General features: G+C 42.1%; 2 protein-coding genes across 2 annotated transcripts; both read right to left on the reverse strand.

Annotated features, from left to right (window-relative positions):
- Nucleotides 1–344: 344 nt before the first annotated feature.
- On the reverse strand, nt 345–3,633 carry LOC138953330 (integumentary mucin A.1-like). Its single transcript, XM_070325129.1, has 3 exons — nt 3,522–3,633; nt 1,763–2,326; nt 345–796 (listed from the first exon to the last, which is right to left on the reverse strand). Exons 1-3 carry the CDS (start codon nt 3,631–3,633, stop codon nt 540–542), a joined length of 933 nt encoding a protein of 310 aa, XP_070181230.1. The 3' UTR covers nt 345–539.
- On the reverse strand, nt 2,199–10,898 carry LOC138951766 (uncharacterized). The gene is made up of 5 exons (XM_070323318.1): nt 10,104–10,898; nt 9,736–9,838; nt 7,756–8,130; nt 6,307–6,570; nt 2,199–2,326 (listed from the first exon to the last, which is right to left on the reverse strand). The coding sequence occupies exons 1-4, from the start codon at nt 10,407–10,409 to the stop codon at nt 6,314–6,316; spliced, it is 1,041 nt and encodes a 346-aa protein (XP_070179419.1). The 5' UTR covers nt 10,410–10,898; the 3' UTR covers nt 2,199–2,326; nt 6,307–6,313.
- Between the last annotated feature and the right edge of the window lie 5,195 nt (nt 10,899–16,093).

Raw genomic sequence — 16,093 nt, forward strand, 5'->3', positions numbered from 1 at the left:
ACGAGTATTTGCATGGTTGTTAATCTTCGTGTCTTTTGCTTCTATTTCTATGTTTGTCCATCTCCCTCTTTCTGAGTCAAATCGTCAGCGCGCGCGCGCAAGTGTTTATGTGTGTGTGTGTGTGTGTGTGTGTGTGTGTGTGTGTGTGTATGTGCGTGCGTGCTTGTGTGTGTGTGTGTGTGCGTGTGCGTGCGTGCTTGTGTGTGTGTGTGTGTGTGTGTGCGAGTGTTTGTGTGTGTGAGCGTACATGTGTGTGTGTGTGTGTGTGTGTGTGTGTGTGTGTGTGTGTTCTCAACATTATTTCAGAGGAAACAACAAAGTCTTTCCAGAATGAATCTCCGTGACTTTTTCATTATGAACATGGAAAACTACTTCTATGATAATTGATATCTGCCAGGCTGTACTTTGACCTCATTTTCATGATGTACACACATGGAGTGAGAGGATTTATTTATCACAATGGTGATCTCTCGCACGCATGTAGAATAAAAGTACGCTTAAAAACAGGCAAACATCCCTCTGTGCGACATACAGGGATCTCAGGCGCAATTTTTCTGGTAGAACACCCATCCGCTATCGGCTCCCCAGTTGGCCGGGGTAGGTCCGACGATCGAGTAGTTGCACTTGCCGGATGACAATTCCGTCTCGACGTTGTGGCACGCGCTATCGTTGGTGCAGATGGCCTTGCACTCCTCGGGCGTCCCATAAGTGGTATAGGCGTTATGCCCATTGATACCTCCCCCGGGGTAGGTAAGGTACGTTGTCAAAGCCGGGTCTGTCGTGTCACAAACTGAAACTGAGAGAATTAGGATCTGAGAGATGTGTTTTTACACTTACGTATTTACGTTTATTTTTGTTGACCAAATGCGTTCCGGTAGACTGGCAATCGAGAAAACCTTGTGGTGATGATGATATGTGTGTGTGTGCGTGTGCGTTTGTGTGTGTGTGTGTGTGTATGTGTGTGTGTGTGTGTGTGTGTGTGTGTGTGTGTGTGTGTGTGTGTGTTTGGTGTGTGTGTGTGTTTTATGTGTGTGTGTGTGTTTTGTGTGTGTGTATGTGTTTTATGTGTGTGTGTGTGTGTGTGTGTGTGTGTGTGTGTGTGTGTGTGTGTGTGTGTGTGTGTGTGTGTGTGTGTGTGTGTGTAATCAGCAACACCCAACCGCCATGTTATGAAAATTGAGACATAGTATACATTTGTAAATGCATTCGCTAGTTACAGTATCCTCCGTTTTTATGGATGTACTTTTTGATGACGTCCTTTTTATGTTAAAACAATATTGAAGCGGCACTGGGTCGGTCACGTTTTATCAGCTATTAGCTCGAATGTTTTACCAAGTAGTCTTTGCTTCGGTCCGGGCTATGCGGATGACCCGGATCACTACATCAAAGAGCTCTTTAAAAAAGGGAGAAGACCATAACAAACCAATGCCCTCATATTTCATGCGTGTGTGTGTGTGTGTGTGTGTGTGTGTGTGTGCGTGTGTGTGTGTGCGTGCGTGTGTGTGTGTGTGTGTGTCTGTGTGTGTGCGTGTGGGTGTGTGTGTGTGCGTGCGTGTGTGTGTGTGTGTGTGTGTGTGTGCGTGTGTGTGTGTGCGTGTGTGTGTGTGGGTGTGTGTGTGTGTCCGTGCGTGCTTGTGTGTGTGTGTGTGTGTGTGTGTGTGTGTGTGTGTGTGTGTGTGTGTGTGTGTGTGTGTTCTGCTGACAGATATACAGACATACAGCCAATCTGATACACAGACAGTACGATATGATGTAAGCTTACAATCCACGCGTGTATCTCGACTGACGGAGTATTGGAAGCCAAAGACACAGCCTTGATAGCAGTCAGTGTTGGTGCCTGCGGGGCAGTCCTGATTATTCGTGCAGGTTTTCTCGATCACTGGAACCGAGCTGGTCGTAGTCTCAGGAACCGTGCTGGTAGTAGTTAGTGGAACCGTGCTGGTCGTAGTCACTGGAACCGAGCTGGTCGTAGTCTCAGGAACCGTGCTGGTCGTAGTTAGTGGAACCGTGCTGGTCGTAGTCACTGGAACCGTGCTGGTCGTAGTCAATGGAACCGTGCTGGTCGTAGTCACTGGAACCGTGCTGGTCGTAGACACTGGAACCGTGTTGATGGTTGTTACTGGAACCGTGCTGGTTGTAGTCACTGGAACCGTGCTGGTCGTAGTCACTGGAACCGTGCTGGTTGTCGTCACTGGAACCGTGCTGGTCGTAGTTACTGGAACCGTGCTGGTTGTAGTCACTGGAACCGTGCTGGTCGTAGTCACTGGAACCGTGCTGATCTCGATCGTCTTTGGTGTGGTCAGGGCAGCAGTGCTTGGTGTATTCACTGCAACCAAACATACGGAGAGGCACAGATAGAAAGATGGACAGATATATCATTCCGTTGGAACTCTCATGTGCAGTTTCATGTAGATCGGTAGTTTTCTCGGAATCACTTTACACACACACACACATACACACACACACACACACACACACACACCACACATACACACATACACACACACACACACACACATACACGCACACACACACACACACACACACACACACACACACACACACACACACCACGACCCTCGTCTCGATTCCCCCTCTATGTTAAAACATTTAGTCAAAACATGACTAAATGTAAAAAGGGTCTCGGCCTAACCGCACTAACATATATACAGCTGGTCACCTAGCATCGGTCCGAATTGGTTCATTGTCAATATTGTACACTTAAACGGGTAATAACCTTGATTAGTCAGTCAGGCTGCCGCGTCATAGATGGCGTGGACGTCTTTCCACCTGGCGGTGGTTCTGGACTACGTTTTGTTTCCGAACACCGGAGATAGTTTGTTTGTTTGTGTGTTTGTGTGTTTTGTTTTTTTCTTAAAGGTACTGAACTTGTCAAATCCAGGTGCACGGAGCCCCTGGGGCTTTTAGTCATACCTCAGGCAGCTATCCGTTAGAAGAACTACCAAGTTTCATTGACTTGCACCCAAAGAGTCAAGAACTGCGATGTTTTTACGAATTAATTTCGGACTCTGTCCCGGCTGGTCTTGGCCTATTTTCGGATCTAAATTTAGATCAGATAGATCACCACATCATGCACAAAAAGACAGTCACAAGCAAACTATTGTCAGACGTCATCATGAGTTTGTGTAAAACAAAATGGAGGCCGGAATCACTCAGTTGAATCGAACTCCGACCAAACACCACGTAATAACTAGGTTAATTTATGCACTCGCGTGAACAAGAAACTGTCGAGCTTCACAGATGTCGTCGTTGGGTAGTTTTGGGTTTATTTTACTACCATAGGAGGATTTTTGAACTGTAAATGCACTCAGCTGCAACAAAAACACAAAACGAGGGCTGTGAGCTGCACTGTGCCTTTAAGATCGCTGCTTGCTGTGCCTGCGTGCACTCTCATTGTGCGTGTGTTTGTGTGTGTAATTAAATTGTGTATCATGTATGCTTAAACGCCCTGCGGGCCTTAAGCCGATTAAAACCTTGAAACTTTGAAACGTTGAAAGTACCCCCCTGTGCCGCATTCTCTCGCCGTTCTTGTGGTGCGTTTTTGAGAAAATCGTAACTGGGGTGTGCGTCCAGATTAGAGTACAGTGGATTCCCAAGATTCTTCAGATTCATCAAGTTTATGTTCGCCTAACACACACACACACACACACACACACACACACACACACACACACACACACACACACACACACACGCATGCACACACACACGCGCGCGCGCACACACATACACACACAAAAGCACACATACACAAACAAACACACACACACACACATATACACACATACATCCACACAAGCACATCCACACATAAATACTCACACGCACTTACATACACACACACACACACACACACACACACACACACATACACAAACAAACACACACACACACACACAAACACACACAAAACTGAATGTTAAAAAAAAGACAGTTGCCAGGTTAAAAAAGAGAGCTTCCTATGTTTTGGTTTGTTCCATTTTGATCTATTCCGACTATTTCATTTAATAACGTTGGAACACTATTGCAAAGCCAAATCCAAGTTTACGCATTATGGATAGCTGAATTAGGTGTTTCCATTTGAACATTACACATTTTGATTTCGATGATTGCCGCCGCAAACTTGCACAACACATTGTATGTACCAGCCTCCTAAAGTTTACTTTGACAATTTCAGGTATCAAGAAATTCTGGTGCAATTTAAAAAAGCAAATTTTTTTTAAATCAATTAATACACTTAGATCTGTAAGTCTGGTACACAAGGCTGCACTTACGTAGATTAGGGTAATGAACGCAGATGGAATTGTCTTGACCACGTGTATGGCATTCCGTTTGTCAAATAATTATTTGGATACTTTTTCATGTTTTTTTCACCAGTTTTAGCTAAATAATCATTATTTAGAAGCTCATGTGCTAAATAAGTAATTGTTTATAAACAATGTAAAACAGTACAATTCTAAATAATTTTTTGTTTACGTAAACCATTCATTATTTACCTGAACAATTCATTGTTTACGTAAATAATTTATTGTTTACGTAAATAATGATTTATTTAGCAACATTGCTGATTGTTTACAAACAATGTAAAATACGTCTAAATAATATATTGTTTACGTAAACAATATATTATTTAGACTTATATTACATTGTTTATAAACAATCAGCAATGTTGCTAAATAAATCATTATTTACGTAAACAATGAATTGTTTAGCCAACACATTTTCCATTATTTAGGGGTTTCTAGGATTCAAACAAATTTACGAACATTTTCTGATAAATAATGTTTGGAGATACCTTGTATTGAATTATAGTATATACACAAAGAAAAAAAATGAAGCTTAGAAGTCAATTCTTGATTCCCCTAAATAATGAAAACTGCTTTCCCTAAACAATGAGAAAAAAAGGTTAATCAGTTAGTTATCAAACAGGTTGTTTTGTTTCGTTACCTTTTAAATTTGTTGAATACGTTCATTATGTATTGACTTTTGTTTTTTTAATTTGTACCTTCCTTTTCTGTCTGGTCGAATTTTGGGATACCTTAATTTGAGCGGCGGTCACGTGACCCATGTAACGAAATCTTTGATCCGAAAAGTGTGCCAGATAGCCCAGATGAATGCCTTAAGTGGCATAGCAAGCCTGAATAAAATGACAGGAGAATGAATGCTTTTGTCGGGGTGCGAAAATTGTTGCAATAATTGTTTTGCAAAGTTTAAACTGGTAACGATCGTCGCCGGTGATGTACCTCATTGGCGATGCCTCTTTTGTTTGCTATTCAGTGCTTTTGTGAGAATAGTTGCTTTTGAAAATGGTATTGCAAATAGAGTTAAACGGTCTGGGCTACAAGCTTGCACGTTTGTGATAAGTAAAACTTTCGACTTTACCTGACAGCTCTGAGTGGTATATTGACCGGCTACGCTTTTAACGCTACTATTATCAAAGAGGGTAAGAGCAGACAAAGAGGGCCGACACACGGTACCGCGCTGTGTCCAGTGATGGGAGCGGCACTTAGCAAATCGTGTGATGAGGCGGCTCTGCCACCGCTGAAAGCAGTACACGCAAACAGAAAAAAGTCGGGATTTAGCATGAGATACCACAAACTTGGCAAAATACACAGAATTTAAATCTTTCGGCAGATTTTGGTTGTTCAAAAGATGTTAAAAATGAATTTGTTATCTGGATATATTTATGTTTTTCAAGTACATGTATATTCATGATTAAGTGGTAAAAGCGGGCAAACTATTGCGGTTAGTGTTTGACCCATACTTGATTTGTTCATGAACAAGAGCAAACAGTCATGCCACAGTTACGTATTTATTAAATATAGTTACAACATAGGGTGTTAAAAGTCGGTTTTTGCAATAAGAATAATGATGTAGTTCTTTTTCTGTCCTTTTCCTATCGTGTTATCTCTTTGTTTTGTTTGTGTGTATTTTCTTCTTTTTTTGAGAGGGGATGGGTGTGTGTGTGTGTGAGTGTGTGTGTGTGTGTGTGTGTGTGTGTGTGTGTGTGTGTGTGTGTCAGTGTGTGTGTGTGTGTGTGTGTGTGTGTTCTCAACATTATTTCAGAGGAAACAACAAAGTCTCTCCAGAATGAATCTCCGTGACTTTGTCATTATGAACATGGAAAACTACTTCTGGGATATCTGCCAGGCTGTACTTTGACCTCATTTTCATGATGTACACACATTGAGCGAGAGGGTTTATTTATCACATTGGTGATCTCTCGCACGCATGTAGTATAAAAGTACGCTTAACCACAGGCAACAATCCTTCTGTGCAACATACAGGGATCTCAGGCGCAATTTTTCTGGTAGGTCACCCATCCGCTATCGGCTCCCCAGTTGGCCGGGGTGGGTCCAACGCTCGTGTAGTAACAACGGCCGGTGGACAATCCCCTCTCGAAGTTGTGGCACGTGCTATCGTTGGCGCAGATTGCCATGCACTCCTCGGGCGTCCCATAAGTCTCATAGTCGTTATGCCCTGTAATACCTCCCCCGGGGTAGGTAAGGTACGTAGTCCGAGCCGGGTCTGTCGCCTCACAAACTGTAACTGAGAGAATCAGGGCCTCAGAGATCTGTTCATACATTTATTCTTGTTTTCAAAAATGTGTTCCGGTAGACTGGCAATAGAGACCAGGGTGACGATGATGATATGTGTGTATACCGTAAACTACCTTGTATACGCCCAGTATCGAGTAAACGCCCACCCCCTACTTTGGACCGAAAGCTGTGCATAGGGCATACTACCTAGTATACGCCCACCCCCCACTTCTTGATTAATAATGTCACGACAATTATTTTAGGAAAATTTGTTTTTAGTGTTTGTAAACTTCCGCATGCGGTACAGAGTATTCATCCGAGTGTAATTTGCCAAGATGCTGTAAAAAAGGTACACAGTTTATTGATACTCTCACCGAAGTGCAGCTTAGAAATAAAAGAGAGTTGAATTTCTCAAAGCTCTTCTGAAGTTAAAAAGACCGGTTTTTGATCACGATATTTGTTTCAATTGATTGTCCCTCACATGTGATGGCTTGAATCAGTGAAACACCAAATCTGGATTAGTATTTTGCAGTTAGCTTTATTTTTTGAAGTTATAAACTTGTAAACAGACAATAAAGCATCAAGATTTCCTTCGTGGTTTGCTTGTAGAGTTACTTGTGTGTGTATGTGTGCGTGTGTGTGTGTGTGTGTGTGGGTGCGTGTGTGTGTGTGTGAGAGAGAGAGAGAGAGAGAGAGAGAGAGAGAGAGAGAGAGAGAGAGGAACGTTTTGTGCACTAACGTACCCTTTGAACACTTCCATGCCAAGTGACCAAAATATCGTTATTATAGCAACGGAACCGCTCATACAAAGGGTATAGTACCTAGTAAACGCCCACCCCCAACTTTTGGGCAAAATTGGTGCATAGGTGGGCGAGGCGTATACAAGTTAGTTTACGGTATATGTGTGCATGTGTGTGTGTTTGTGTGTCGGTATGTGTGTGTGTGTGTGTGTGTGTGTGTGTGTATGTATGTGTGTGTGTGTGTGTGTGTGTGTGTGTGTGCGTGCGTGTGTGCGTGGGTGTGTGTGTGTGTGTGTGCATGAATGCGTGCGTGCGTGCGTGCGTTTGCGCTTGTGTGCGTGCGTTTGCGCGTGCGTTTGTGCGTGCGTGCGTGTGTGTGTCTGCGTTCTGACTGACAGAGATACAGGCATACAACCAATCAGGTACACAGACAGTAAGAGTTGATGTAAGCTTACAGTCCACGCAGGCGTCTCGACTGACGGAGTATTGAAAGCCAAAGACACAGAGGCACAGGCCTTGATAGCAGTCAGTGTTGGTGCCTGCTGGACAGTCCTGATCCATCGTGCAGGTTTTCTCGATCACTGGAACCGTGCTGGTCGTAGTTACTGGAACCGTGCTGGTCGTAGTCACTGGAACCGTGCTGGTCGTAGTCACTGGAACAGTGCTGGTCGTAGTCACTGGAACCGTGCTGGTCGTAGTTACTGGAACCGTGCTGGTCGTAGTCACTGGAACCGTGCTGGTCGTAGTCACTGGAACCGTGCTGGTCGTAGTCACTGGAACCGTGCTGGTCGTAGTTGTTGTGGTCAGTTCAGTAGTGCTTTGCTGATTCACTGCAACCAAACAGACAAGCACAGATAGAGAGACGGACAGACAAACAGACAAATGTATAGCGTACAACATTGATTGGGTCTTTGCGAGTGAATGTTTACAATCGTTGTCCTCGGAAACACGAATTCAAAGCCGTCATGGTTGGTTTCACATATCAAACAAACAGCATAATTTGCTTCGAATTTGACAACCAACATTTTATCTCAAGCACTACTTCATTACTTCGGTACTTTGAGTTACCATATATACAGATTGCTGAATATGTCAATGCAAACAGAGAATGCTACAAAAGGGAGAATCCTTAATGATGCAACATCCCTTCCAACTCAGAAAACGTGACGATAAGAGCGGTTACTGGAACAGCAACCATTTCGTCGCAGTTAGCCGTACATCCTGCGCAAAGCAAACTCAATTCATTTAGTCAACCCGTGGGCCTCACATAATGAAAATGAACGTCGTGCATTTGTCCCCAAGAATAGTAAATCATGAAAAGGCCCGCCAAAAACCCCGAGGCAGCTGTTGACCCGTGATTTGTAAAAATGTAAAACTTTTTAAAAATTGCGGGGGGCGTCCCGTGATTTGTGACAATAGTTTTACAAATCACGGGGCGCGCCCGAGATATGTAAAACATTATTACAAATCACGGGGCGCGCCCCGCTATTTGTAAAATGATTTACAAATCACGTAAATGTGCCCGATATTTTCTTGTCATCTCGAAAGTCCAGGGATCTATTAGCTCGGCGGTAATTATACGATGTTGAGAATTGTTTTGAGAACTCGCGTGCACATGTTTGTGACGGACACACCGACAGACAGACAAATCTGCGCTTGTCACGCTTCGAAATCGAAATATAAAAAAATAACATGTGCAAATTTACTCACACACTTTCATGTTCATATTAATTTTTGGCCTGGGATCCCTTTGTGGTTGACTGGGCTCTAAACAACAAATATCAATAATAATAAAAGGCGTGTATTACTAGTTGGAATGCGATTTTATATATTTTGGGATTCAGGAGAAGATAAAGAATATAATGACATCTTTGTTAAATCTGAAAAAGGAAATTCTATTTTCATCCTAAATGTAATGAAGACACCAATTCATTGATCTTAAGCTTCTGATCTTATTTTCAATCCCATCTTTCGGACTGAGTCAGAGATTGTTTGATCAATAATTTTAATCAATTTGATTGGAAAATGCGGTCGCCACACTGCGGCCTCAACTATTGTAAACTTAACAAAACGTAAAAAAAAGACAGATGACAGGTAAAAAAAAAAAAGAACTTCCAATGTTTTGTTTTGCTCTATATTAATTTTTCCATTTTGATCTATTCAGACTATTTCATTCAATAACGTTGGGACACCATTGCAGAGTCAAATACAACTTTACGTTACATTACACATTCTGAAATCGATGATTGATGCCACAAAATTGGACTGCACATTGTATTTACTAGACTCCCGAAGTTTACTTTGACAATTCCAGATATCACTGAAGAAGTTCTGGTGCAATTTGAATCAGCAATCTTTTTTTTAAATCATTTGTTACAGATTCATCAACAGTACCAGTAGGGTACTGTAAGTCTGATAGACAAAGCTGCACTTACGTAGATTAGGGTATTGAACGCAGATGGAATGTTCATGACCATGCACGGGTATGCACATCTCTGTGTTGCTGCACGGTCTGCGCATACAGCCATGGCCGGAGTGCTGAAACAGATGCGAAAGACAAACTAACAAAAAATATCGACACAGTATTTGAGCGCCAACAACAAAAAAAATACTCATTTCTTTATATAGTTACTCTTCAAGACACTCGGCGGGGCTACCTGGCACACTTTTAGGATTAAAGATATATTTTACAGGGGTCACATGACAGCTGATCAAGTTAGGGTACCCTCCAAATGGATCCGACAAAAACATCAGGTTCGTATTTTAAAAAGAATCAGCAAAGATCAGAATATGCCAAACTCACCAACCCAGTCCCAGACGCTGACTCCTCTCTCCATCCTTCCAACAACTCTTCCTCTCCTCCGGTATTCACGTGCAAAACACAGTTGTGGCCTTCAGTGTTATCTGCACTGTGAAACGAATATCGCGCGCACTGTGCTATGTACCAACACAGGCGTTGACACTGGTAGTGATTGTGTACGTAGAACGTAGATATGACGCCTGGTTGTTGAAGTGGGTTTATTTGCACACATCCTACACGTGTATTACTTTTGAGCACGAAACACAAAACAGCTAGGCGACAGAGTATGGAGAGGTCTAGAAAAGCCATGAATATGTTTACGTAGGTACCTGCCACAATGTTGTTGATGTTGTTGTTGTTTTCGTTTCTGTTGGTGATGTTGCTAGGGATGATGCCGGCGCCTGCATTAGCATTTGGCAAAACAAGGGAATTCACGATAATTGCAAACAAAATCTTGTCGAAAATCCGGGATGAATTTTAGTCAAAACACATGTGTCTGGTTACGGGCAAGTGTGCTGTTGCAACTACTAGTCTATGCGCAAATACAGTCAGTATCGAGAGTCGAAACATAAAACTGTTGGTGCACCGATAACTTGGTCGTTTGATAGTCAGAAATCTAAAAGAGATAATCCTGTGAACTTTAGATAAGATAGGAAAAGATAAGATAAGATAACTTTAATGTCCATTTTCATTTTACATAAACATGAAAATTTGTCTTTTGGCACCACATCGCATTTAGCCAAGAAAACCTTTTAGCTTTAAAAAGAGTGCACCACTGAGATATTCACATTTTCACATTCACGGATGTTTCATCTTTCGAAGGAACAGAAAAAAAGAAGTAAACCTACTCGTAAACGGCTCCGTTTGGGAGGAGAAAACGATCGATCCTCCCAATCAATGAGTACACACGGAGAGCCACACATGCTTACAGACGAAGAACTTCTTCGGATCGATTTGCTTTGCCTACTGATTCGTTCTTTTTACATTTAGTCAAGTTTTGACTAAATGTTTTAACGTAGAGGGGGGAATCGAGACGAGGGTGTGGTGTATGTGTGTGTGTGCGTGTGTGTGTGTAGACCGATTCAGACCAAACTACTGGACCGATCTTTATGAAATTTTACATGCGAGTTCCTGGGAATGATATCCCCGGACGTTTCTTTTCTTTTTTTCGATAAATACCTTTGATGACGTCATATCCGGCTTTTTGTAAAAATTGAGGCGACACTGTCACACCCTCATTTTTCAATCAAATTGATTGAAACTTTGGCCAAACAATCTTCGACAAAGGCCGGACTTCGGTATTGCACTTCAGCTTGGTGGCTTAAAAATTAATTTATGACTTTGGTCATTAAAAATCTGAAAATTGTAAAAACAAATAATGTTTATCAAACGATCCAAATTTACGTTCATCTTATTCTTCATCATTTTCTAATTCCAAAAACATATAAATATGTTATATTTGGATTAAAAACAAGCTCTGACAATTAAAAATATAAAAATTATGATCAAAATTAATTTTTTTAAATCAATTTAAAAACACTTTCATCTTATTCCTAGTCGGTTCCTGATTCCAAAAACATATAGATATGATATGTTTGGATTAAAAACACGCTCAGAAAGTTAAAACGAAGAGAGGTACAGAAAAGCATGCTATCCTTCTCAGCGCAACTACTACTGACAGAATGCGTAACCGATTATGTGTATTTTTGTGTGGAAAATGTTGTGCCGAAGAAAACAGTGAAGGTGTACAGCAATACAAAGCCCTGGGTCACGAAAGATATCAAAGATGTGCTGAATAAGAAGAAGAAAGCTTTTAGAGAAGGGAATTGTAACATGAGGGAGGTTCAGAGGGAGGTCCAGAGTTCGATAAGGAGGGGGAAGGAAGAGTTTAAGAGGAAGGTAGAGGGAAATTTCACGGGGAACAACATGAAGAAGGCATGGGAGGGGTTGAATGTCATGAGTGGCTACAAGGGGAAGAAGGGTGGGAGTAAGGAAAAAAGCAACGCTACGCAGTCAGATGCAAATGATCTCAACCAGTTTTATGCACGTTTCGATAAGCATGACTTCAGCGGGGAAAGGAAGGCAATGCGGGACAGGTTGACCAGTGATAGTGGGCTTACGGAAGGGGATTCCCCAATAGTGGTGACGGAAGAAGAGGTGGAGAGGGGGCTGAAGAATGTTAATGCTAGCAAGGCGGGGGGACCAGATGGGATGATGCCCAAAGTTTTAAAACTATGTGCAGAGCAACTTAGTTATATTTTTTCAGTCATTTTTAACATGTCGCTTGGTGCTAGCAGGGTACCGGCCCTATGGAAAACTTCATGCATTGTTCCTGTGCCAAAGAAAAAGACTGTGATAACCATGAATGACCTGAGACCTGTGGCACTTACTTCTGTTTGTATGAAAGTCTTTGAGAGAGTTGTTTTGTTCAAACTGAGTGATTGTGTGAAAGATTTTATTGATCCATGTCAGTTTGCATACAGAAAAAACAGGAGTGTTGATGATGCTGTGTTGAATGTTTTAAACAAGATCTACTCTCATTTAGAAAAGCCTGGCTCTTATATTCGCTTGATGTTCTTTGATTTTTCCAGCGCTTTTAATACTATACAGCCTCATTTAATGGCGGAGAAGCTTTTTAGCATGAATGTCCCAGCAGCCACCATCCTCTGGGTTATGGACTACCTGACAAACAGGCCACAGTATGTTAGGGTGGGGGGGGCAATCAGTTTCAGACACAATCTGCACCAACACAGGGGCACCACAAGGCACAGTACTCTCACCTTTTCTTTTTTCTCTCTACACAGCAGATTTTAGAAGTTCTAGTGACTCCTGCCCCATAACCAAGTTTGCTGACGACACTGGACTGACCGGACTGCTGACTGATGACGACGACTCTGACTACAGGCAGGAGGTAGATAGGTTTGTGGGGTGGTGTGAAAACAACTATTTAGAGCTTAATGTGGGGAAGACAAAGGAAATGATAATGGACAACAGGAGGGGGGAACATGTACACAGGGAGATAGTGATCAAGGGGGAGGTCGTAGAGAAGGTAGAGCAGTATAAGTATTTGGGGGTGATTATAGACAATAAGTTGACATGGAAACCAAACTCTGATGCCCTTGTGAAGAAACTCCACTCTCGCCTGTACTTTTTGAGAAAACTCAGGTCTTTTAACATCAGACAAGAAATCCTTCAGATGTTTTACACTTCAACGTGCAATAGTGTGTTGTACTCTGGCTCCGTGTGTTGGGGTGGCAACATCAACAAGCAAGACAGGGATAGATTAGATAAATTCATCAGGAAAGCAAGTGGGGTGGTTGGGAGGAAGCAGGACAATTTCACATCAACACATGAACGACGACTGACTGACAAGGTACAGAAGATTTTGGCTGACGACTCGCACCCACTCAGACCGGAATTTGACAGTAGACGGACAGACAGGAGCAACAGATTCAGACAACCAACCGCAAGATCCACACGCTACAGAAATTCGTTCATTCCATCTGCAATTCACATCTTCAATTCTCAGGTGGGGCGGTAGATGCTGGTGTTGTCGCTCTGATGCACGGGGTCAGTGTTCTGTATTGTTTCAGTATTGTTGATTTTGTTTTGCATGATTATATACTCTTATTCTACTCTCTTAGACAATATGTGATAACCGGCAAGGTGCTGACTTTCGTTTGTGCATTGTTGATGGTGAATGCATGTTAATTTATTTTTATTATACTTTCTTATGTGATAACCAATGTGCTGTATTTTCTCAGGACAAAGAACAAATGTTTATTTTGAATGTTTTATGTATGTTATTATTACGGACACAAACGCTCAGCAATGCAATTTCTCTTTTAGAGATTAATAAAGTTATTGTATTGTATTGTATTGTACCCCGCTCTTCTTGTCAATTTCACTGCCTTTGCCACGAGCGGTGGACTGACGATGCTACGAGTATACGGTCTTGATCTTGCTGAAAAATTGCATTGCGTTCAGTTTCATTCTGTGAGTTCGACAGCTTGACTAAATATTGTATTTTCGCCTTACGCGACTTGTTATTTCTTCGGGGAACTTCAAGAACACGATCCTACGTCGCTTTGTGCAAAAGAGACTGCGTATGAAGAGAAAGAGTGACAGAGCACGTCACTACATACAAATGAAGTCACCAAAAAGCGTTATACTCACCCTATTGTTTGGTTTCTCGCCACAGGTATCTGAGACTAGGGAAGAGAAACTGGAGGAAGCACTGATACTGTGCTCATATTCTTGTCTTTTCAAGTAATCTACAACAAGAAATTGTTCACAAATATGGCGCTTTTGACGTGAAAGCTCCTCCCAATAATTTGCATTAAGATTTACCTTTAGTTTTACACATTAAAATGCTCATGGAAACGACAACCAGATATTTTAGAATTCTTCACAAATTGGCTCACATGTCCCTTCGGCCATGTCACAAGGCACGACACCCTCTCCGAATAAATACTACAGGGCACTGTCGAGGGAGGACAACGCAAGAGTTGGTCGGACAACGCTAAGGAATGGACTCAGCTGAGCTTCCCTGACCTACTGGGGACGGCCCCCGATAGAACTGCCTGGAGAAGGGTCTCTGCCTCCTCAGCCCTAATATCCCCCCGACGATTGTCCCACTCAGGGGATTGATGATGTTGACGATGAGGTGAGTCAAATCAAAAGAGGTTTTTTTTTGTTTTTTTAAACAAGATTTTATTAAAGAAATACAGGGTGGCATGTATATGCGATACAGACATTTGTGACCACACAACAAGCTAAGCTTATATTAACTTACTTACTTACTGCCTTTCACGCCTGGTGGCGTGTAGGGCAGCGACAAGCTTATATTAAGTGTGGTTATAAATATGTACTTCTAGATAGGAAATATTATTTCACGTGATGTTTTGTTTCGTTAACGACGGGCGCAGTGGCGTTGTGGTAAGACGTCGGCCTCCTAATTGGGAGGTCGTGAGTTCGAATCCCGGTCGCTGCCGCCTGGTGGGTTAAGAGTGGAGATTTTTCCAATCTCCCAGGTCAACTTATGTGCAGACCTGAGAGTGACTTAACCCCCTTCGTGTGTACAAGCAAGCACAAGACCAAGTGCGCACGGAAAAGATCCTGTAATCCATGTCAGAATTCGGTGGGTTATGGAAACACGAAAATACCCAGCATGCCTACTCAACGAAAGCGGAGTGAAGATGACTATGCTCTCAGAGTATAGTTTGGGGAACCCAAATGGGCAAACGAGCTCACACGTAACCAGAACATTCTGGAACGCTGAAGAAGAAGAAGAAGAAGAAGAAGAAGAAGAAGAAGAAGTTTCGTTAACACTGTCATCTTAAAGCATGTTGTTGATAACAAATATGTTAATTATGTATTGTATTTATTCATTGTTGAACACAACAAAGTTTGTTCATGTGGGTGTCTGTATCCACGAGTGATTGCAAGAATGTTATGGATCTTTTTAGTGGAATTTTAAACTGTTAGTGATTGAGATGTTATTTATGTTTTAAACCGCCTGACACCGGGAGGCAATTGTCCTTGGTTTTTTTTATAAGGACATTACAATCTTTGAGTCTGAGTCTTGAGTCTTTTGACGAAACCGGTTGTTTTGTTAAGCTTTCTTGTTTTGTTCTTGTTCTTTGGTTATAATAAAAAATATATTATTCTCTTCAATATTAGATGCATTCAAATAATTCTGATCGACTTCTACCTCAGTAGACATGACATAACACAAGAACTACGCAAGATAACCAAACAAAACGTAACAAGTTCTGGATAGATTGGTAACGTTCGTCACCTGTGACGTACGTACAACACTAGCGATTCTTCTCTATTTTGCTATTCAGTGCTTCCGTGAGAATAGAAGCTTGTGAGAATGTCATGGAGCGTATAGCGTTGGAGGATATGGGCTACAAGGATGCAATTGTCTGATTGGTGAAGCTCCCGAGCTTGCTTTACACTCAGAGTACCCCCCGCGGGTTAGGGTGAAG

The sequence above is a fragment of the Littorina saxatilis genome, linkage group LG17 (genome assembly GCF_037325665.1).
Source record: "Littorina saxatilis isolate snail1 linkage group LG17, US_GU_Lsax_2.0, whole genome shotgun sequence".
NCBI lineage: Eukaryota > Metazoa > Mollusca > Gastropoda > Littorinimorpha > Littorinidae > Littorina > Littorina saxatilis.

Bases quoted from the DNA above. Each gene is read 5' to 3' on its own strand.
- LOC138953330 (XM_070325129.1), bottom strand. From the start codon at position 3,633: ATGAATCTGAAGAATCTTGGGAATCCACTGTACTCTAATCTGGACGCA. The intron at 2,327-3,521 runs GTACTTTCAACG...GTTTGGTTGCAG, and splicing joins AGAGAATGCGGCACAGGGGG to TGAATACACCAAGCACTGCT. The intron at 797-1,762 runs GTAAGCTTACAT...TAATTCTCTCAG, and splicing joins TCGAGATACACGCGTGGATT to TTTCAGTTTGTGACACGACA.
- LOC138951766 (XM_070323318.1), bottom strand. From the start codon at position 10,409: ATGGCTTTTCTAGACCTCTCCATACTCTGTCGCCTAGCTGTTTTGTGT. The intron at 8,131-9,735 runs GTAAGTGCAGCT...GTTTGGTTGCAG, and splicing joins CGTTCAATACCCTAATCTAC to TGAATCAGCAAAGCACTACT. The intron at 6,571-7,755 runs GTAAGCTTACAT...TGATTCTCTCAG, and splicing joins TCGAGACGCCTGCGTGGACT to TTACAGTTTGTGAGGCGACA.